The sequence below is a fragment of the Cryptomeria japonica genome, chromosome 8, assembly GCF_030272615.1.
Source record: "Cryptomeria japonica chromosome 8, Sugi_1.0, whole genome shotgun sequence".
NCBI classification, from domain to species: Eukaryota; Viridiplantae; Streptophyta; class Pinopsida; order Cupressales; family Cupressaceae; genus Cryptomeria; species Cryptomeria japonica.
The window spans coordinates 55,914,753-55,939,227 of record NC_081412.1 but is presented as its reverse complement, the minus strand read 5'-3'; the positions used below and the strand labels follow the sequence as shown (position 1 = coordinate 55,939,227).

The 24,475-nt window shown below is 38.5% G+C and overlaps 1 protein-coding gene across 14 annotated transcripts in view; it reads right to left on the bottom strand.

Moving 5' to 3' along the window:
• Window positions 1–267: 267 nt before the first annotated feature.
• LOC131078052 (uncharacterized) overlaps window positions 268–24,475 on the bottom strand; it is a 57,997-nt gene continuing 33,789 nt past the window's right edge. For 13 of the 14 annotated variants that reach the window (XM_059209820.1, XM_059209817.1, XM_059209827.1 and 10 more), the window contains 2 exons: window positions 713–859; window positions 268–579 (listed from right to left, as the gene is read on the bottom strand). In XM_059209820.1, the coding sequence (XP_059065803.1) occupies window positions 727–859 (133 nt within the window). In that variant the 3' untranslated portion in view covers window positions 268–579; window positions 713–726. Of the gene's footprint in view, window positions 580–712; window positions 860–24,475 lie in introns of those variants that run through there. The other variant, XR_009113704.2, reaches the window with a different exon arrangement.

The window sequence follows — 24,475 nt, the reverse complement described above, 5'->3', positions numbered from 1 at the left end:
CAATGCAAAAGAATGCACATCATCTAGATTCTACATAATTATATTTCTCTGTTATGCATGCTATTTTATTAATTTACTTTACAAATTCAAAATATACAACATGCATTACACAGGATAACATCAATGCAAAAGAATGCACATCATCTAGACTCTACATAATTATATTTCTCTGTCATGCATGCTATTTTATTAATTTACTTTGATATATATGAAGCATAGTTCAGATATGTCGACAAACTCATGATTAAGGGTAGAAAAACTCGGTACTAGAAAAAGAAGTGACTGCTTTTCTTTTAGAGTAGAGTCAAACTCAGAAATACTTGGCTACTTATTTGTATTTTGGCTGATAAATACAGACAATCTGCAGTCTCAATCAGCTAAAAAATTAGAGAAGATCGAGTGCTTCAAAGATGGTACCAATATAAAGTGATAAGCTCTCATCACATCATTAGATGTATTCCAGCCTCTGCTTAACCACAGTTGCCTTTCGACACATGCACATTTGGGATATTACTTTCCATGAGGCAGGGCATTCAGCATCATTATATTCAACTTTTGGAGTAACAGCCCAAGAATTTCCTGCTCACAACAATCATTGCAACAAAATATATTTCTAATATAAATACAAAATATAATCGTAGGCAGCAACTTGACAAGCATCTGCACTATAAACCTTAGAAGGATTGAAAAAAAAAATATGTAACATGTTTACCAATTCAGCTCCACCTAATTTTTTATAGATTCACTGTGTTGTCCTTTTTCATATCCTTCATTGCTGGAATCTGTAACTTCTGCCTTTACACTGCCATTTGCTTCCGGAAACCCAAGCTCTGATATATCTTGCTTGGCCATCAAATTTCTGAAAAAGCAGACAAAGAAACAAAATGTTATACTTGGAAATAATGGAACTTCAGAAACAAAACATAAAGCTTTTCAGGAACCTCCTATATAATAATTACTCTTATCCAATCAATTTCACTATGTCACAAGAACAAACTGAACACCGTATTGAAAAAGTACGCACAATCCAAAATTTAAAAATGCATATTGGTCTTGATTTGACTGGATGCAACACAGTTATACTCAAGGTGTGGTGTGCATGATGTAACTGAGAGAACGCATACTGACTTATTCCCTTCAGTGTGTCATTTCCTATATGATGTGTCACTTGGTAGGACAATGCAGAAAGGGGTTGATAATGATCAAACCCCAAGATCCCCTTTAGGTCGTCTCCACAAACCATACCCCCTCACGCATATCCCTTCTTCCACTTCCCTCCTATCCTACAATCGTATATAAAATCTTTCTAGGCAATCAATGGGCAAACCAAAAGAAAAAACATTTTTTTTAACTAATCGGAATTTTTGGGAATATTAGGCACCCAAAAAATGCAGAAATATTCAAAAGAGAACAGAAAGTTCTATTAATTTTTTTTCATGCCAAATAAGGACCATAGACATAAAATAGAACGAAATGAGAGTGTACACCATGAACTATGGATTTTGTCCATTAACTGAGGTAGTTGTCTTGCTGACTATACTGCATAGCATTGATGAACTACTCACCACTCGCCAAAACTCACCAAGGCCTGAAAAAAAAAACTCGGGAAAAACTCGGTGAAAAACAACTTAAAAACACACTTAAATTTAATTAAAAATGCAGTTTTTTTGCAAAATTTAATGAGAAGATGCATCTAATGAGTCAATAAATGAGAACACAAAAGAAACAAGCTGATTCTAGATATATTTAAATGCAAAGTGTCTACAAAATCGCATCCTCATGAGGAATGCTGATGGCTGGAAGCCTGGAAGCAAAATAGTAAATAGTTTTTGTAAAACCAAAAGTAAATACATCATTACAATTACAACTTCCTCTTCCCAGCTCTAGCAAAAATTAGGGGAGAGGTAGAACTAGAGGGTCTAGTTCTAGAAGTCTGCAGTGGGCGCAATTGTGCCTCCTCGCTCGGTATGGTTGGCTCGTCCTCCATCCTGGGTGAAGCTATGTCTCCACCTGCTTCTGGCACTAGCAATGACTCCTCATCCTCATCCTCATCCTCTTCCTCCTCAATGTCATCCAGTGTGAAACCAAATCCAACCCCCTCCTCCTCCATAGCCTGCCTCTCCAAATCAGTGATGTCATCCTTAGAAAACAATGGAGGTTGCTCTTGTGATGTCCAATCACTGTAAGGATCTATATCATCCAAGTCAATTGGACCACCTTCTACTTCCTCTACCTTCCTTACGTGCAATCGAAGATTATATTGCACGAAGACAAATTCATTGAGGCGTTTCTGCACTAACTTGCTCCTCTTCTTCGTGTGGATTGCTGCAAACAAGATCCAATTGCGCTCACAATTGGATGAACTACAAGGCTGACATAAGATTTTGAGGGCAAATTTTTTGAGATGTGGGGTGTTTCCACCCCAATTTTGCCACCAAACATCTGCATAATAAAAAAAAATTTGAAAAGTTAGAAAGCAAAAAGAAAAGAGAAAACATAATTTATCAATTTATCAATCACTTTAGATCCCAAAATCCAAATGGTAAATGTTATACCTAGAGATTAGTTGATGTGTCTTTTATACACGATCAAACACAGAATAAAATACCCAAAGGTACCTAATCCTCTCTTGTAAAAAGATTCCCCAAATGCTGAATATTTCGCCTAAGGATCAATCGAGGCAACTCCAAGGTTCTAATATGTAGGTTCTCTACGTGTGGATAAGCACCTGTGTTTGTTGTGTTTGCTGTTTCGTCAAAGGGCCTTATGTACTTTCTATGAAAGTTGGTTCTTGCAACTACTTAACCAATGAGGAACTGGGTTTTCCTAATACTAATCAAGGTTTCAAAAAAGGACAAAAGATAAGGGATTAGAGAGGGCTATGCTAAACTAAACCTATGAATGACTAAATGGAGGGTGATCTTAGTGAAACTCTACCAATCTCAGTATCGCCATAGAACAACAACTCTGCTGGAATCGGTGCAATCTTCTAAGGGAATTCAAAGATTTTCAAATCATTAATGAGCATAGATACTATCAATAGGATGCATATCAGTATTCAAGTAATGATTGAACCCTAAACAATTTCAATATCTCCAGTTGACCACACAGGGCACACTTACAATCAGTAAGAGGCTAGTGGTTTGGATTATGAGCTTCACTAAAAGATCAGGCACAACATTTATCATTCAATCTAACTCTAACATCTAAATACTATCTTCAATAAGAGTCATTCAAGAAGATAAACAACCATGTAAGAAGCCACAAAGATTGCAATAAAACACCACAACTTCAATATTTCATTGATCTCATAGCAAAATATAACAACAATTGTTTAACTTTCTCTCTTCACCAAATTTGTATAACTACTCTTCTTCTCTGCTGCTAATAAACTTATTCCTCTTAACCCTACAAAATGAAATGAGTGAGAGCTTATATAGCACTCCCAAATACATGAATGGCCTAGATTTAAAGAAGATCGAACGCTGAGATTTTGACACCTAAACCCTGATTAGAGTTTGTTACAAGAATAACCCTATTTGGATAAGCATTATCATAACATAGCCAATAGAAATCGGCACAAATAACAAGAAAGCATCATCCAATGGGGATTGAACCACCACATCATTTCATAACAACTTTTCATCTAGAATTTTGTTCCCTTTTCCCTGTTCCTTTCTGGCAAATTCAATCAACCTAGACGCAATCCCCTCAATCTTTGCAATGGGAATCTCAAGCATGTTCTTCATTCACTCTTCCAAGTGAAGGACCTCATCAAAGGCCGCAAGAAGAGTCATCTCCCATCTGTGCTCCAACTCTTTTGTTTTCTCAATCAAGAACATAGTAATATACATCTGATCTCGCTATCTTCTCTACATAAGATGACCTTGATCCTGTCCTCCAATTCTTGGACGTCCACATTTGTTTCAATCTCTATCCTTCTATCAAGGATTGTACACAGTACATCAAACACCTTATCCTGAATAGGATGGATAGTGCCCTCAACTTGGCTGCACCTACTACTGATGTCCTTGAATAGAACTTCCTTCATTTGGAGCACAGTTGACCATTGTAGGAGATTATTGTTGATTTTTTGTAACTAGGAAGCAAAATAAAAGATGAATTCTAATTGCCAAAGGCAACATTAGAATTCATTATAAATAGGGTTGGGCCCTATTCCAATATTATGTGAATCTTTATAGGGCTGGACCCTATCCTTATTGTATTATGTCCAAAACTAAAGGCCACACCTAGTCAAACGTATGGACCCAAAGTCATATCATTTAGCATGTAACTTAGGCGCCAAAGATAGGACCCATATGTGGCGTGTAAACTAAAATATTGTTTGGCGCCAAAAGTTATTGAGCTGACCCAAAAGATGGGTCTCACATCTTGCATATATATACAAGCAACAATTGCAAGTCATTCACACTATTTATCAAGGTGAAATATCTCTCTGCTCTATGCGAAGTTCTTCAGTCATATGCGCGAATTATCTCAGCTAGTAGGTGCAAAGTTATCCAAAAAAGGTGCGAGATTATCCTTCTAAGGGTGTGAACTGTGTGTGCACTTGGAGCACAAATCTCATCTTCCAAAGGTGCGAACTGTGTATGCACTTGGAGCAGCCCAAGTGTGAAGAAGTGCAGATGGATGTGCACTTGATGCACACCTTGGTGCGGGCTGGTGCAATGCAAATCAGTGCACAGAGAGTGCAGTGCAGGCAAGTGCAAATGCAAGGATGAAGAGCAGATCGATGCACACTTGGTGCAGACTTAAGGTGCAACTAAAGTGCAGATTTGGTGCAGACCTAAAGTGCACCAAAAGTGCAGATCTGGTGCGGATAAAAGTGCAAATCTAAGACTATCTTGTGTGCAGACCTAGTCATCAAAGGAGCATAAAACAGATTGTTGTTTGATCATCTTCATCAGCCCTAAGAGATGAGTGTTGTACTCAAAATGTTACATCTAATTTATAATCAGATCTGAGGATCACTTCATAATGAGTTTTTCCTCCAAGAGGGAGGTTTCCCAGGGTAACTTGTGTTATGTGTCTATGTTGTTTCATGCATTCACTTCTACTATGTTTGTTTAAATGTTCATTATTAATCATTTAACCTACAGGTTAATATAAGCTGGAAATTAACAATATCAAAGATACAATTCTGATTTTTGTTCTTACTGTTAATCTGAGATTTTAAAATCAACATGGTATTAGAGCTAAGGTTATACTAACATTCAGATTTCAGTAAGCTTTTACTTTTGGCTGTTGTTCGTTTTTCAGATTAAGATAATGCCAAGGTTGAAGATAGAGGATAGACTTGATGGGGCACTCAATTTTGCCTCCTGGAAAGTTTGTACCCTTTGAGGGGAATGACTTACTAAATGTTTGGGAATCAGATTGAAGAATAAGGGCATTGACAGGTCCACATCAAAGGTATGAAGGATTCAATCAAATAAGTGTCTTCATTCCCCTGCTCTCAAGAAGGGTTCACTTCTCTTGAGCATTTGCATTGGTGTGCCTTGCTGTTATAACCCTAGTTGGGGTCTTATCTAAAGCTAAGGATGTTCTAACTTATTTTCTATCACATCAAGAGTATTATCGAGGGTTTGCATATTTTCTAGGTTTTGTAATTATTTAAATTTCTTTGTGTCAAGTATTTTGGTCTAAACCCTAGATTGATATATATTTCATGATTCTTAACCCTTGATGTGATCTGATCCAATATTAATGATGATTTAAGTTTTTTTATTGAATGGTAGATTAATTTTGCTACTAGACATGCAACACTCTATTATTGGACCTAGGTGTTGTTGCTAGGCATGAAATGCCAATCTTCCCTTGTCCCATTGTTGTTGTTTAGTATTACTTGATGGCACAAAAAGGACCTCTTTTGATTGGCTGTGATATCACCCTGGCAAGGTATGTCTCTTATTGCTGGATGATTGGATCTATGTCTTCATAGGGCTTCTCTAGACAATGACATATCAATGCGTTTATGCACTTATAAGAACAACATATCATTGTTAATTGGTTATGATGATGCTTTGATGCTCTGTCCTACATAGTAGAGGTTAGTATGTGCTGCAGTAAATAGCATATGTAGGAAGAGTGAAAGATGAATGATTCAATAAGACAGTGGCTTCCTCCTGTGATTAGCATTGAGGTTACTACAAGTTGAGGTAAGCATTTCACTTGTTAGTTTATTCTACTTCCATCAAAGCTGAATATAATTAGGATCTTGTTCAGCTAAGTATGAAGATTCCGTTCCATTTGATATTTATCAATCATATGTATGTGGTCAACTATATATTGTGATTGAGTCACTAAGGTTTATCAATTTCATTTGTTCAGATAACTTGGTTATGTACATCGCTTGCCTGAAACTGACATTTGTTCTTCTGATCAATATATAAGGTTCCTTTCAGGCATGGCTATTCAGATGTTGACTAGTTTGTACATCAGCCTCTCATTTAACTCTCAGGGTCAAAGGTGAAGGGTAAGGTTGGCCTCTCAGCCTTCAGAGATTCTTGGGCTTGAATAGCTTAAGGATGTTGGAGGATTACCAGCGAATGAAAGAGATAAGCTTTCTTTTATGATTAATTATATTTGATTTTAATTTTGATTGTTCTCTTCAAGTTAATATTTGATTCAAGTTTCAAAGGGAGCTTGAAATAGGTATGAAATCCTATACAAACCTTCAGCTCATCTCCTTACTGAAAAGATGACTAAAGGTACGTCATAGGGACCTTTCACAGAAAGTGAAAATAAGGGAAATGAAAATTTAGTATCTTCAAATTTATATGATGAGTGCTTTCTTTATTGATTCTTATATTTGATTGTCAAATGTTAAGGATTAAGAGGGAGTCCTATAATGATTACTTGGTATGAAAGAAATTACAATCATTTGACAAGCCTAGGGTTTTGTAAAGTTCTAACATTTTTCTCTAGAGTATTTGAAATGATAATTCTGATTTCATATATGGATGAGTGTACTCTAACTAATGTCAACAGTCTAAACATTGGATATAAGTTAGAATTATGTCAAGGATCCAACGAAATTATTCTAAGTCAATTATACTCTTGATATCTTGAGACTTAGAATGATAGATTGTAAACTTATATGGAAACTAACTTGAAGAAGTTGAGGATGTTTGTAGCTAAATCTGATTTTGCAGATTCATCTGAAGACAGGCAGTTGATTGGCGAGTGCTTCATGAACAAGGCTAAGCATACCCCGAAATACTTTTCAAAGCACAAATGATTGTGAGTTGAAGCTGTAATCACCTTAGAAGATTATCTCAGGTTCTGATTGAACAAGAAATGCTACATATAAGAAAGACAGTTCAAGCATTTCCTTCAACTTGGATACTCTATGATCCATTGGGCCTACAGTGAACAGTCCTTAGTTGCATTGAGTACTGCTGAAGCTAATTCACTGTTGCAAGTGTTGCCTCAAGAGAAGCAGTGTGGCTTTTCAAGATTCTTGTTAAAGTTGTTTTGATTTATGATCAAAATTGTATATAAATATCTGACAATTCAGTGTTTTATGGCAGGACAATCCTGTGTTGCAAATGTTCTCACCAAGTCTCTTGAAGCTTGAGATAGACTTAGAGCTGTGGAGAACACTGCCTTGGTTGAGAGGGAGTCTCAACCTCAGTGATACATTGTGTTGTATCAAACCACCCTCTGCGAGCAATGTAAGGTGGTATTGCAATCTTCTCAGGGAGAAGAGTAATTGTTAACCATCCTCTGTGAGCAATGTAAGATGGTATTGTAATCTTCTCAGGGAGAAGAGTAATTGTTAACCATCCTCTGCGGGCAATGTAAGATGGTAGAAAAGATCCTCTCCACCCTCTGCGGGCGATGTAAGGTGGATCCAATATATGCTTGTGTGTGAGCTGGAAGATTATATTATGTAGTTCCATTGTATGCATGTGTGCAAGATGGAAGACTACAATATTCTAATTATGTCTATTCCATTTATTGCTTGTGTGCAAGATGGAGGATTATGTTTATTCCATTCTTTGCTTATGTGCAAGAGGGAGATTATGTTTATTCCATTCTTTGCTTGTGTCCAAGATGGAAGATTATGTTTATTATGGATCCATTCTATGCTTGTGTGCAAGATGGAAGATTATGATGTTACATTCTTCTCTGGGAGAAGATTGAGGATACTTATGTGCAAAATGGAAATAAAGATGGTGTTGCAATCTTCTCTGAGAGAAGATTAAAATTGAAAGTTCTCCTTCATCCTTGGCAAGCAATGAATGATGGATATCATGGAAAGAGTCCACGATGTGCATGAATATACTTATGTATGAATTCATGACTTGCAGGCGTGCATGTTAAAGTTTGGATTCATCCTCTACAGGGAATGCAAGATGGATACTATGGGCTATTATTATGTGATGTTATTACAAGCTACTTATTGTGATCCTCTCTAAGGAGTATTGAAGTTGATAGCTAAGTTCGGATTACAAATTGAACATTGAATGTATTACTTAGGGTTGGGCACTAATCACCGATCTGCTCTTCATCCTTGCATCTGCACTTGCCTGCACTGCAACTTGGTGCAGACTTAAGGTGCGACTAAAGTGCAGATTTGGTGCAGACTTAAGGTGCGACTAAAGTGCAGATTTGGTGCAGACCTAAAGTGCACCAAAAGTGCAGATCTAGTGCGGATAAAAGTGCAAATCTAAGACTATCTTGTGTGCAGACCTAGCCATCAAAGGAGCATAAAACAGATTGTTGTTTGATCATCTTCATTAGCCCTAAGAGATGAGTGTTGTACTCAAAATGTTACATCTAATTTATAATCAGATCTGAGGATCACTTCATGCTGGGTTTTTCCTCCAAGAGGGAGGTTTCCCAGGGTAACTTGTGTTATGTGTCTATGTTGTTTCATGCATTCAACTTCTACTATGTTTGTTTAAATGTTCATTATTAATCATTTAACCTGCAGGTTAATATAAGCTGGAAATTAACATTATCAAAGATACAATTCTGATTTTTGTTCTTACTGTTAATCTGAGATTTTAAAATCAACATGGTAGGGTTCCTCCATCAATTATCTTTTCATGTGCTAAAACCTATCTTGATGTCCTCCTTACTGTTGTGACGTATTCACACATCGCCCCATTGCAAATGGGGACCCCTGCTTTTTGCTCTCTAGGGTTTGTCTTCTGGGTCTTTTAAGGTTTTAGTCTGTTAGCTTTTGCATGGTGAGTGTTGTCAGGAGGATCACTGGATAGCAAGCTCTGCTTGAGCTAGGGTGAGTCAGTTGATGCTCCAAGTTAAGGGTGTTTTTCAAGGTCTTCCTTAGGCTTGGTTTTGCTGGTGGTGTCCCGTTTGAGTTCGAGGAAGTCAGTGAGTGGTTGAGCAAATTTGGCTAAGGAATGGAAGGAATAAATCAAAGATATAGCCTAAGACAAAGTCAAGCCAGTTTGAAGGTGAATTGAGCCTAGAAAGGTGAATTTCGCCCCTGACCCTTCCAAAGGGTCCAGAGCGAAATTCATGTAAAACCCTATTTTTCCACAAAAACTGGAGCTATACGTCAACCTAAAGGAGAAATTTGCATGATCATGAAGAAAGGAGGCCTAATAAAGTTTGTCCAAGGTGTGAGGAGGAGAAAATATGTGAGAAATTGGCTCAAAAGATGAATTTCGCTCTTGACCCTAGGGTCCAGAGCGAAATTCATATTTCCTCTATTGTGCTTCTTAGCTTGACCAAGTTAGGAGCTTCTAAGGCATGGTTTGGTAGGTTTTGGTGCATATTTGCTTTGAAGAGGAATTTTTGGACCTCAAGATGATGAAAGCTAGCCTCAAATGAGGATTTTGCTCCTGACCCTTCCAAAGGGTCCAGAGCGAAATCTTCCCTTTTTGCTTTCCTTTGGCCTTAAAAACCTAGTCTGACCCTGCCTGGACCCAGTTGGGTGATGGAATATCTTGATAGTGAAACAAGGAAGTTGATTTGATCAAATTTGGAGGAGAATGAGATAAACCAAGGTGAGAAATTAGCCAAGAATAGGGATTTCGCTCCTGACCCTTCCAAAGGGTCCAGAGCGAAATTCTTGAAAACACTCATTTTTCCTTTAGCAAGAGTCAGGACCAAGGTGGAGATGCATGAGGAAGGATCTTTGTTTGCCTCCCAAAGAGGGTGAGAGTTGGAAAAGTCAAGGATCAAACCCAAAACATGATTTTCGCTCCTGACCCTTCCAAAGGGTCCAGAGCGAAAATCTTTGTAGCTCTCGTTTCCTTCTCAATTTTGGCTAAGTGTTGGTTTCTAAGGTATGTTTGAGGATGAATTGATTTGTTCTAGCCTGGAGATGGAGTTGATTGATTTTGAGGAAGGAAGATTTTGGCCTAAAGGAGAATTTCGCTCCTGACCCTTCCAAAGGGTCCAGAGCGAAATTCATCATAAACCTTATTTGTTGCCTTGAATGGACTAGAAACCTTGTTCCTAAGGTGGAAAATGATCCAATTTTGCCTCTTGAGGTGGCTTGAAGTTTGAAAAGTGAGCAATCTAGCCTAGAATGAGATTTTCGCTCCTAACCCTTCCAAAGGGTCTAGAGCGAAAATCTTCTTAAAGCTCATTTCCTCCTAAGTTTGACTAAATTTTTGATTTGCAGGGTATCTTGAAAGGAAGGATGGACATCTTGTAGCCCTTGGAATGTTTGAAAGCATTGAAGTATGAAGGATTTTGGACCAAAATGAGAATTTCGCTTCTAACCCTTCCAAAGGTTCCAAAGCGAAATTCCTAAAAACTCTTATTTTTGCATTGAAGAAGGTCAAGTTCTTGGTCTTTTATGGCATGGATGGAAGGGAGATAGCTTGTCTTTGCCTCTTGAAGATGTTTTAAATTGGAAAAATGAAGAATCTACGAGGCATTTCTTTCCTTGTTTGGCCAAATCTTGATGTCCAAGGCATGTTGAAAGAGAGAATTGACATTTTGAAATCCTTGGGGATGTTTGGAAGTTATGAAAATGAAGGATTTTAGCCAGGAAAGGAAATTTTGCTCCTGACCCTTCCAAAGGGTCCAAAGCGAAATTCCTTATAAGCCTACTTTTTGACCTTTCTTGGACATGAAACCTTGTTCCTAGGGCAATGAAGGATGAGATTCTACCTTGCAATGAAGTTTCAAGTTGAAAAATGATGATTTTTGGTCAAGAATGAGAATTTCGCTCCTGACCCTTCCAAAGGGTCCAGAGCAAATTTTCTCAAAACCTCTCTTTGCTATCAATTTTTTTGCTAGATCAAGTGTGGGATAAGGTAAAATCAAGGAGAAGTTGCCCCTGAGAGTGACTTTAAGTTGCTAGAAACCATGAAAGATGAAAGAATTGAGCCTAAAAGTGATTTTCGCTCCTGACCCTTCCAAAGGGTCTAGAGCGAAAATCCTAAAAATCATCTTTTCTTCCAAAATTTGAGCAAAGTTAAACTTGGACAAGGGTGCGAGAAGTCATTTGGATTGCCTTAGAGTAGATTTTGGTCGCCAAGAATGCAAGTTTTGAAGCCAAATGAGAATTTCGCTCCTAACCCTTCCAAAGGGTCCAAAGCGAAATTCTTAAGATCACCCTTTTCCCTTACAAATCAAGTCAAGATTTTGGTTTTTATACCCTGGAGAGGAGTGAGGCAAGGTGTTCTAAATCTTGGAGGTGGTTTGAAGTTGAAAGGATGGCGAAATAGCCCTAAAACAAGATTTTCGCTCCTGACCCTTCCAAAGGGTCCAGAGCGAAAATCCTAAAATCTACCTGTTCCTTTCAAATTTATGCTAAGCTATGCCTAGACCAAGGTAAAAGATGCCCTTGAGATTGCCCTTGAGTTGATGGTTGTCTCCAAAAATGATGATTTTAGGCCAGAGGAGGGAAATCGCTCCTGACCCTTCCAAATGGTCCAAGGCGAAAATCCTTCAATCACCTATTTTGCCTTGCAAAATCAAGTTAAACTTAGGTTGGATGAAAGAAGAGAAGTATTTCCTTGCCTTGTGAGGTGGATTGAAGTTGAAATGATGAAGAAGTGAACTACAAGCAAGAAATTCGCTCCTCACCCTTCCAAAGGGTTCAGAGCGAAAAACACTAAAACCATCCTTTTCTCCAAATTTTGTGCTAAGTCAGGCCTATACTAGGGTGAGAGAAGCTATTTAGAATGCCTTGGAAAGATGTTTCACCTTCAAAAATGTGAATTTTGAGCTAAAATTGGAATTTCGCTCTTGACCCTTCCAAAGGGTCCAGAGCAAAATTCTTCAAATCAACTATTTTTCCCTTGTGTGAGGCCAAGACTTTGATTCTTAGGGCGTGGTTGAGGATGGAAGGATGTTATTTAGCCTTACAAGATGAATTGAAGTGAAGGAGATGAGGAATTAAGACCTAAAACTTGAATTTCACTCCTGACCCTTCCAAAGGGTCCAGAGCGAAATTCTTAAAACCTCCATTTTTGCCCCAAATTTACATCAAGCTTGGTGTTGGTTGAGAATGAGGACGTCCTTGGGCATATATCTAAGCAAGTATGACCACAAGGTGAGAAGAATTTGAGCTAGGAATGCAAAATCTGCTCCTGACCCTTCCAAAGGGTCCAGAGCGAAATTCTTATAAAGCCTGTCCTTGGAAAGAATTTTAAGCAAACTTCATTTTGATATCTTCTTGTTGATGATTTAAGGTAGGAAATGCTATGTTGAAATAAATTCATTATGTGTCCTTAATCATCTCTTGATTTGTTTTGCAGATGAAAGAAGGGCAGGCATCATCAAGGACAACCTCCTCCAGCCCAGCATCGACAGGGACGACCTTTTCCAGCCCAGCATTTTAAGGGAAGGTACACCATCCATCCTGCACATCAAAGACAAAAGAGGATCAAAGCAAGGGTCCTTTGGAGAGGCAGATAGTTTCAGAAGAGTTAATTAAAGTTAGCTTCTCAGCATCACCAAATTGAGCATCAACCAAGTGTCAGACAAGGTGGCATCCCAGTCATCACTCCTCCAGTCGGGTTGGCCCACTTTAGCATGTCCAGATTCAATGTACCTGACTCATCAAAGATGGCACAAACTTTGATGTACCTACCCCGGCTATCCATTGGTCGAATATTCCAGAGAAGACATGTGTCCAAATAATGCAATTATTTCATTGGTCAAAATTAAGTTTGTTGTAACAAACCCTAATTAGGGTTTTCATTGTGAAATCTCAGCCATTGATCTCAAATTGATCTAAGCCATTGAATTGTATTGAGGGCACTATATAAGCCCTGGCTCCTCATTTGTAAAGGCTAATAGTTAGTCAGTAGTGGGGTGAATAGTTAGAAATAGTGAATAGTCAACTGATAGAATAGCAATTAGAGTAAATTAGGAGGACAAGGCAAGAAATTGTTGCCAGTGATTGTAAACAAACTCCATTTTCATTGAAGTTATGGTGAAGTGTGTTGTTTCGTTGCAATATGCATGGTCTCTTGTTGAATCTTCATTTTAGATGATAGATAATTAAATTGAATGAAAGAAGTTGTTGCATGCACCTGTGTGGAATCCGTCTAATCCATACCACTAGCCTTTTGCTGACTGTAAGAGCGCCTTGCGTGGTCAACTGGCATAAAATGAGCTTAATTCCGAGTTATAGCACCTATGTTGTTCACGCATTATCTTGAATGGTGATCAGCATCTGATGGTGTACGATTTGGACATATTTGGAAGCATCCCTTAGAAGATCACACTGAGTTAGTGTTGAATTGTTCAAGCCTGATGGTGAGACCTAGCCCAGTAGGACTCCACCTAGTCGTTCATCCATCTTCTCGCATTCTAGGTAGTAGAGTAGACTTCCTGAACCCTGCATCTTTTGTCATTTGTTTGTCTTCCAGTTAGCTAATAGGACCTGTGATTCCAGCAAATCAGACGTTTAGGTCGTAAAGTGTAAGTCCCCTTGTGATTCCAGCAAAATCACATCATACCACAGAGAGCTTATCCACGAGTAGAGAACCTACATACAAGAACCTTGGAGTTGCCTCGACTGATCCTTCGGCGAGATCTTTAGCAGTCGAGAAACTTTGCTCAAGAGAGGATAAGGTACCTTTAGGTATTTTATTCTGTGTTTGGTCGTGTACAAAATACACATCAACACTTACCACTCGCAATACTGGGATGATAATGTCTCTAGTGTGAGTGAATGCATCGATAGTTACCACTAGATTATGAATGATCTCAAGGACCCAGATAGCCCTGTGGACTGTTTTCATCATTCTTCCTATAAATTTCTTGGCTACCATGTAGGATCTATCAATCCATGTATCCATGAGTCAGGCTGAGTTCTTCATCTTTTTTGCCTAGTTTATTGACTCGAGAGGGAGTGCCTGCAAGGGTGAGACTACTGGATCCTGCCGCCTTAATGGCTGATTAAGGTGGCTAAAATAATTCCTCCAAGCATTAATTTCCTTTTCCAACCTTTTATTCTTTTCCATTTCTTCTTTTAGTTTATCATTGACTGCCCTCACTGAATCAGTCGCATCTTCCATGGCTTGCTCGGAGGTAAGTGGGCCAAGATCAAATGTCTCTAAATCATATTCTTATGTCATGATCTCATCATCGTACTTGTCCATTGCTAGTGTAACTATCTGTATCTTTCTGGATCTTGTATCATCTATGATTACCTTAGACATCTTTGTAGCTTTCTTCTTTTCAATTTCCTCTTGAGAATTGCCTAGAAGGCTCTCCAAATCAAATACTTGCTCCTCATCTTCAACCACAACTACCCTCGTAAGTATTTCTCTAAGCCAATCTGGAATGGAAGACTTTCCTTCTCTTACTTGTACTTCCTCAGGAAATGGCCTCTCGCCTCTAAAAGGAGATGTCGCTTCATCATCATTTCTTTCTCCTTGTTGCTCATTAACATCAACTTGGAGAGGAAGAGACTGACTTGATGAGTGTTGAGGTGTCCTTCCTTTGCCTTGTTTGTCATTCTGTATCGTGGACTCTATGGACTCATCTATCTCATAAACCTTCTCTCTTTGATCCTCTCCTTGACTTATCTCTTTTTCATGTCTAGAAGAAGTACTCGAGGGATGATCAGGATTTACTCTTTGTTTCTTCTTGGATGATTCTCTCTTTTCAGGTCCTTCCTTTCTCTTCAACCCCTTAGAATGCGAAGTGTTCTCGCTTGCACTCGCCTCTCCTTCTTCCATTCTTGTTTCTAAGCTGAATGTCATAGCTATGTTTTGTTCCTTCAACTTTTGATGTTGGACATCCACCCATCTACGAGTACCACTCAAGACTGGATCCATCAATGCTCTCAAGTCGGCAACGTCTTGCTCATCCCAATCAATCTTCACTTCTTTGTCTTCTTTCTCATAGGAAGATTGAAGATATCAGCCATTGTCTTGTGCTTGATCTGCTACTCTATAAACTTTGCATTTCCTGATAAGATCTAAGGGCAATTGAGGATGCATCTTCCTTTTTACCTCTACATCATCCTGAACATTCATCCAGAAGTCTTCTACTTGAAATACATGCTTGTACTTCTTCCCAATTGTTTCTTCCATATGACCATTAGGATCAAAATTTTCTCTCGAGGCAAAAGATGTGAATGAGTAGAGAGATAGCTCCTTTTCTACATCTTCAGCTGCTTGAAAATTAGGACACACTACAATTGAAATTCCAAGTGAAATAGGTATAGGGATACCATTCCCATGCTTATGTTTTGATGCCCTAGCACAAGCTGCCAACTGTCTAGTCACTTCAAGTAGTACTATTCTATCTGTAAGATACCTTGGCAACATATAAGGAGGTGAAGGACATCCATGAATTCTGATGTAGGTGAATTTAGGAAATTGAATGAACCACGCACCATGTTTCTTCACGAGCTCTTGTGCTTCTGGAGACAATTTTTGGTGAATTCCTCTTTGTAGTGTCCTAGTGATATGCATTGTGAAAGTATCGTTGACTAGCTTGTAGTAATTCTTAGGAGGAGGATGCAATTGAGCATAAGAATCACATACTCTAATCTCTCCGAGCCCTCTCCCAACAACTCCTCTATGTGGTAGTCCCGCATATTCAAAACATCTGGCTAAAGAATATATAACATATGAACTCATGTGGAATGACTTAGTAGGGACTAGCCTCCTCAATTGCACATCTAGGTTGTTACTGATAATCCTGGCCCAATTGAACATTCCTTTCCCTTGAACGATCACTTGTATAAAGAAGAACATCCACCTGTCGAAAAAGAAGGCTTGAGAGGCACCTACAATTCGATTAAGCATGGTTATCAAGTCTCTGAATTCTTCTTGGAAATCAATTCTGTGAGGTGTATTGGGTATCTTATTCAAGCGGGGCCTACTCTTGAGCAACCAATTCTTATTGATGAAATTTAGACAAGTATCAGGATCATCTTCGTAGATAAGCTTGGCTCCTTCTAGGCTCTTGTAAATCATATCCCTCTATTCTGGAAGATGAAAAGCTTCACTTAGAGCTCTTTCTGAGAGATAGGCGAGAATAGTCCCATCTTTGGCTACAATTGTCCTTGAATGCAAATCATAGTGCCTGGCACATTCGATCATTAGCTCATGACATCTGACTGCGGGAGGGAAGCCTACGGCCTTGATGATCCCACTCTCAATTATCTTCTTGGCTATGGGTGATGGCTTGCCGATGTAGGGTGCTTCTCGAAACTTCTTCACATTGAAGTTTCCTAAGTTAGTGTTTGGTATCTCCAATATTGCTCCATTTGGATACGATCCTCGTCTCCAAGTCGTCACTCTTTTGATCTTCTTTAATGAGGGCTTGCCGAGTAGAGGATCCACTTGCCTTGGGGGCTGCCATTTGTTACCTATAAAAAGGGTTTAAGTTAGGTTTTAGGTATAGTCACAAAGATAGGCAATTGAAGACCTTAAAAAGAACAATTGAACTTCAATTTGAACTTAAATGAAAATGCATTGAAATTTACAAATTGAAATTACAAATGAATCAATCTAAATCATGAAGACTTTAACTTCTAAAAAATAATTGATATTGAACTAAATCAGATCTTCATTAAAACTCCTTCAAATAAATCAGATTGCACATACCTTAATCTTGATTTTAGTTATCAACCTGAAAAAGATGGGTAAAAGGGTAAATTGTTGTTGGATTCACCTTCTTTCTAGGTGATGCTTTCAAAAGATAGCCTCCTTAATGATTCAGACCCGCAATCTAAATATGTGAGAATCTCCTTAGAAGGATCTGTAGACACCCAAAAATGGTCAACGCTTGCGAGGTCATACTTTAACATTTGCGCATTGCCTCATTTTAGGTTTTTGCGTCGCATTAACATTTCTCCTATGTCACGCACTTGGTCTTTATCATTTGCGAGCATCGAGTCATTCTTCTACATTCTTCAATCATCTCGTCCTCAAATTTGGTCTTGTCGACAACATTATCTAGTCATGATTTTGATCGATTTTACCCTGTCGCATCAATTTGCGTATTCATTTGTCATCATTTTGGACATCGTCAATCCTAATTAGGGTTTTGTCCTTCTATCAATCTTATCAATCGTATCATAAATCCTTCAGTCTTGTCATTTTAACGATCGATTTGTCATCGATCGTTGTCATTGGTCATTTTCAATCTTGTCATCTTGCAATCCATTTTGTTGTCGATTCTTGTCCTCTTATCGATTTTGTCATTTTGCGACCGATTTGTCATCATTTCACTATCAATCATTATCTGTCTCAATTGTGTCAATTTGGATCAAATCATGTCAATTGGCGTATTTCTCAATCAAATCATTTGTCGCACTGGTCATTTATCAATTCAAAATCATGACATTAATTATCTTCAATCAAGACCTAATTGTCATTCTCGCATTTCTAATTCGTCTTCTAGGGTTTTATGATTTAATCATTTAACCTAATGTGTCATTTCTTCCTTTAGGATTACTAAATTATTTATTAATCCTAAGTCTTCTTATTACAATTAAATCTTTATTTAATTGGCTAATTATTCCTCTTTGTGAATTGATTAATAAATGAAAAATTATTAATTAATTCACTAATTTTTCCTAAATCCTATTTTTCATCAATTTCTAATTCCAATTTCCTAATTGGTCATCAATTTCAATTTCCTAATTTTCAAATTTCTAATTCTTTTTCCCTCCTATTTCATCTCCTAATTCTATGGGAGTGGCATTTCAATTTGTCATGAAATTGTCATAATTGATTAATCAATCAATTTTGACATGAAATGTGTCATAATCAATCAATCAAAATTGTGCATGGAAAGTGCATAATTTGCATAATTTGTCATAATTAACATATTGATTTGCAATTTCCATTTGAATTGCATCATGCCAATCTTGTCACTTCTCCAATTTCTCTATAAATTGGATAATTTTTCTTCAATCAACCCCTTCAATTACTTCTTGAAATCCGAATTGCTGTCAAACTATCAAATTTTAGTTCTAGTACTCTTGAGCTTTTTGCTTTCAATTGTGAGGGCACTTGTAGGTGAGATCCACAAAACCCATTGAAGAGGAAAGAACAACAATGGAGCCGCATGGAAGGAGTATTCAATCTTGAATCTGGTTTGCATAATGTTTTCTTTTGAATGCTTCATTTTCATACCTTCATTGAATGTGCTTTAGAATTAGGTTCATTGCAATGAGTATTTCTTTGATTGAGCTATCATGTTTAACGTTTTGATTGATCTACTTATGTTTTGATGATTCCTAATTTCTACGCTACAGGATCAGTATTCCCTAAATTCACCTTCTTAAATCCAAATTTCATTCATTGCTCCTTGAATTCGCACTTTGGAGAATTAAATCCAGGTTTGGAGATTGATAGATTCACCTTGACAAGCCTTCTTAAGTCTTGAAATTCGCCTACTATCTGCTGGAATTCGCTTCTCCAAATCTGCTCTTTAAATTCGCTAAGGAAGAATGTTTGATTGAATGATTAATGATTTTAAAATCCACTTTCCTTTATAGGCGCTTTCACTCTTCCTCTAAAAGGTCGGCTTTGCTATACAAAAACTTATTTTTTACACCTTGAGCTGGCCGACTTTGCATTAAAATTTTTAAAAAATGTTTTGGCGCCAAAGGGTGAATATTTAAAATTTTGAATCTTAGCAAGTCTTTAAATTAGGCAAATTTTCCCTAGTTGCTCAAAATAAGGCTTGATGAGCGATTTGGGTGAGGAATAAAGTGTTTTGAAGAAATTCGCTCTTCTACCTTTGAAAGGGACGAGCGAACTAGGGGTATTAAGCTTGGACAAGCATTAAAACACTTTCTATCACCTTTATCCATGTTGTTCCACCCTTGAAGCTAGCTAGGAAGACATCTTGGAGATCTCTTTGCACAAATCTTAATGTTCAAAGGTAACTATGAGCAAACTTGTTTGTGTGTCCCTGGAAGGACAAGCCCTATTGGGAAATTTTGCTCTGGACCCTTTGGAAGGGTCAGGAGCGAAAAAAGTTATTTGCATGCAAACCTTCACCATTTCTTTCAATTCTGCTTCTAGGCTTGGCTTTTGGGCCCTCTCGCCATCTCAATCTAGCTCATCTACCCTCAAAGTTAAGTCTATTTCAAAAGGTTATGGCAAGAAATTAGGCTATCTCAAAGATTTTGCTCTAGACCCTTTGGAAGGGTCAGGAACAATTTTTGCTCTATAGACTCAAATCTTCCACCTTCTCATCCTTCAATTGCTTCCAAGGCATGATAACGTCTTAACTAAGGCTCCAAGGCACAAAATTGGTCCAAATTTGAAGCAAGAGGGAGGTTTCTATGAAAATTCACTTTGGACCCTTTGGAAGGGTCGAGAGAGAATTTGCCATTTTGCTCAATTTACCTCACATTTTCATCACTTCCCAACCTTGAACTTAACCTTTCAAACGTCCTCCCATCATGATTATGCAACTAGCCTCCATCCTAGCTCGAAACAAGGTGAAAATAAGGAGTCCTAAGGATTTTGCTCTGGACCCTTCGGAAGGGTCAGGAGCGAAAAAGTTATTAAGTCCCAATTTTATCATTTCCTTTGATCTAAATCACTTCTCAAGGCAAGAACACATCAATTTTCTCTCAACCACGTCATAGGAACAAAGATCTTGGTCTTCAAACAAGGAATAAAGAGAGGTATAAGAAATTTCGCTCTGGACCCTTTGGAAGGGTCAGGAGCGAAATTCTTCTTTAGGCTCATTTTACATTTCCTTTTCTCTTAAATCACCTCAAACTTGTCTTATCAAACCTCCTCTTACCATGATCAAGTCAATTTGCCATCAAAACAAGGTTGTCTTAATGCACTAGGTGAAATTGAGATTCTAGCTAAGGATTTCGCTCTCGACCCTTTGGAAGGGTCAGGAGCAAAATTTGCATTTTTAGGCTTAATTCTCATTCAACTTGCCTAGGACTTGTCCATTTCCCCCTTATCTTATCATATTCAAGCCAACTTGCTATCAAAGTGGTGAAGAAAAAAGGATTTCTAATAATTTCGCTCTGGACCCTTTGGAAGGGTCACACGCAAAATTGATGTTTTAGGCTCAAATTGACTTCATTGACCTCATTTCCAACCTTTCCCTATCAAAACAAGTGTTTTGGCTTTCAAAAATGCATGGGAAAAGGATTAGTTCATAGGTTTGAGCAAGGTAGAATGCTTTATGAAGAAATTCGCTTTGGACCCTTTCGAAGGGTCAAGAGCGAATTTGCTCTTTTTGGCTCAATTTTTATCCCTTTTCACTCATCTTGCTTTAGACTTGTCTTCTTGAATCCTCTCCTTGCCATATATGTCCACTATTTGATGTCCTTAGTGATGAAATAGGTCCATAGGGAAATTTCGCTCTGGACCTATTGTGACGTATTCACACATCGCCCCATTGCAAATGGGGACCCCTACTTTTTTTTTGCTTTCTGGGGTTTGTTTTTCTAGGTCTTTTAGGGTTTTGTCTATTAGCCTTTGCATGCTGAGTGTTGCCAGAGGGATCACTAGGATGGCAGGCTCTGCTTGAGCCAGGGTGAGTCCACGGGGCCCCAGAATTAGGGTTTCTTTGAGAGTCTTCCTTAGGGCCTGGTTTTGCTCTTGTTGCTAATTGTGTCTTGCTTGGTGAGTGAGTATCATCCTTGAAGGTCTGAGCTAGGTCAAGTTGGTGAGTGATGAAGTCTAGAATGTCATCCTGATCTTCAAATGCCCTGAAATTTGGCTAAGTCTAGAATGTCTTCCTGGTCCTGAAATTTGACTAAGTCTGGAAAACTAAAGAATCCTCCAAAAACTCGATTTTGCATTATAACTCCTGGAGGTCCGAAACCACTCTCAAACATCCTGACAGTATATATGGAATATAACTTAAAGTATAAGTGACATTTCTTCTTATACTTAAATGTTATATTCCATACATGAATCCTGACGAAGAGACCAAAATGTCAAATTTCGCTCCTGACCCTTCCAAAGGGTCCAAAGCGAAATTCTCCATAAGACATTCTACATTGCCCAAAGTCATGAACTAGCTCATTCCCAGGCATTTGTGAAGGCAAAACACATATTTGGAGTGAAGAAATGTGAAAATGAAGTCAGGATTTGAACCCAAGGATGATTTTCGCCCCTGACCCTTCCAAAGGGTCTAGAGCGAAATCCTCAATAAACACCTTTTTTCTTCCTTGTTTGCACTACGAACCTTGTTCCTTGGACATAGTGGGGATAGATTGATGTACTCTTGCCAAGAGAAGTGAATGAAGGCACTGAGAGGTGAGGATTTTGTCCAAGAACATGATTTTTGCTCCTGACCCTTCCAAAGGGTCCAGAGCGAAAATCCTTATAAACCTCATTTTCTCCCTTGTTTAGACCAACATTCTGGTTTTGAAGTGATGGAATGTGAAAATGTGAAGGATTTTGGCCTAGAACATGATTTTCGCTCCTGACACTTCTAAAGGGTCCAAAGTGAAAATCCTTGTAAACCTCATTTTCTTCCTTGGTTTGGTTAACTTTTGGTGTTCTTGCCTTGAAAGGTGGTTGGACGCATGAAAAAATGAAGATTTTTTGCCTAAAAGATGAATTTCGCTCCTGACCCTTCCAAGGGGTCCAAAGCAAAATCCTTATTTTAACCCTCTATTTTGCCTTGAGCACTAGAAGGACCTTGTTTTGGGCTAATTTGGTGGTGGATTGCCTTGATTATGGTGAGAGGAGGTTGGATAAATCAAGTTTGAGGGAGAATTGAGACAATGGAATGTGAAATCAACCTAAATTGGAAATTTCGCTCCTGACCCTTCCAAAGGGTCCAGAGCGAAATTCCTAGATGGCACCCATTTCTTCCTTGTTTAGACCAGGATCTTAGTTTCTAAGGCATATTGTGAAAGTTTGGACATGTTCTTGCCTAAGGAAGGGATTGAAAGCATTGAAAAAATGAAGATTTTTTGCCTAAAGGATGAATTTTGCTCTTGACCCTTCCAAAGGGTCCAGAGCGAAATTCTTTATGAAGCTTATTTTTTACCTTGTTTGGGCTTAAAACCTTGTTCCTTGGACTTGGAGGTGAATTGGAGTTGAAAGAATGAAGGAATATGCTAAAAACTTGAATTTCGCTCCTGACCCTTCCAAAGGGTCCAGAGCGAAATTCTAAAATCCACCTATTCCTTTCATATTTGTGCCAAGCCAGGCCTAGACAAAGATGATAGAAGCCCTTGAGATTGCCCTTGAATGGATTGTTGTCTCCAAAAACGATGATTTTGGGCTAGAGGAAGAAATTTGCTCCTGACCCTTCCAAAGGGTCCAAGGCGAAATTCATTATAGGTCTTGTCCCTGGCCATGATTTCTAGCGAAATTCTCTTTTCTAGTCATTTTGAGGTCAAGCAAAATGTTGCAAGCATTGGAGAGGGATCCAAGGATGAGAGTCCAAGTATAGAAAGTGAAAAAGACGGACCTTGGTGAAGGAAAACAAGTAAAACTTGAATTTCGCTCCTGACCCTTCCAAAGGGTCCAGAGCGAAATTCTTCAAACCACCCTTTTCCTCGTTGAGTGAAGCTAAAACTTTAATGCCTATGGCATGGTTGAGGGTGGAGTGAGGTATTCTTGCCTTGTAAAGTGAATTGAGGTAAAGGAAGTGTAAGATCAAGCCTAAAACTTGAATTTCACTCCTGACCCTTCTAGAGGGTCTAGGGCGAAATCCTCAATTTCACCTGACTTGCTCATGATAAAGGTCAAAGCATGGATCCCTAGGCTTTGGAGGAAGGAAAGCTATCATATGTTTGCCTTGGGAGGAATTTTGGAGTAAACAAGTGATGGAATTATCCTGGAATGCAAAATTCACTCCTGACCCTTCTAAAGGGTCCAAGGCGAAATCTTTTGAAACTCCTATTTTTCACCTTGTTTGGGCCAAGCGAAGAGCTAGTTGTGAGATAATGTTGAAAAGAAGTCTAAATTGGGCAAAATGCAAAATTCGCTCCTGACCCTTCCAAAGGGTCCAGGGCAAAATTCTTATAGGGCCTGTCCCTGGGAAGGAATTTGAGCGAACTTTATTTTAAAGTGTTCTTGTTGATGATTTAAGGTGGAAAATGCTTTGTTGAAACGAACATGTCATATGTACTTAATCACCTTTTGGTTTATTTTGCAGATGGAGAAAACCAGGCCAGGGCAAGGACGACCTCTTCCAGTCCAGCATCATCAAGGACAACCAATTCCAGTCCATCATCGTCAAGGACGTTCCACAGGCAAAAGGGAAGATTCAAGGTGTTCAAGGAATTGCCAGCTACCTACAGAACCTTCACTTTGCCACACTAAGGAACCACAAGATGACAAAGGAAGGCAATGCCAGCATTTCAAGGAAAGGTACACCATCCATCTAGCTCATCAAAGACAAAGGAGGTCAAAGCAAAGGTTCATTGAAGAAGCAGATAGTTTCAGAAGAGTTAATTAAAGTTAGCTTCTCAGCCTCATCAAATTGAACATCAACCAAGTTACAAGTGTCAGACAAGGTGGCATCCCAGTCATCATTCCTCCAGTCGGATTGGTCCACCTCAGCATGTCCAGATTCAATGTAGCTGACTCATCAAGGACGGCACAAACTTCGAGGCACCTACCCCTGCTTCCTATTGGTCCTCACCCCTGGAATGTAATTTTCTAATTGGCTAAGGAAATTTGTTGTAACAAACCCTAATTAGGGTTTTTATCTTGTAATCCTAGCCATTGATTCTAAATCAATCAAAGTCGTTTGTTTGTAAAGGGCTCCCTATATAAAGCCTTGGCTCCTCATTTGTAAAGGTTAATAGTTGATAGCGAGTTAATAGTTAATAGTTAGCTAATAGTGAATAGTCAGAGAGTAGGAAATAGTTAGAGTAGAGTAGAGAGGGAAGGCAAAGATTGTTGCCAAGATATTGTTGTAAAGGACTTGTAAAATTCATTGAAGAAATGGTGAATTCTATGGGTCGATTCAAGAATTTGCATGGTCTCTATACTTCTCAAATTTGATTTCATGTTATTAAGTGAGTGGAAGAAATGTGTATGATCGATGGTGAAATATGTATATCCATACTACTAGCAGTTTGTTGATT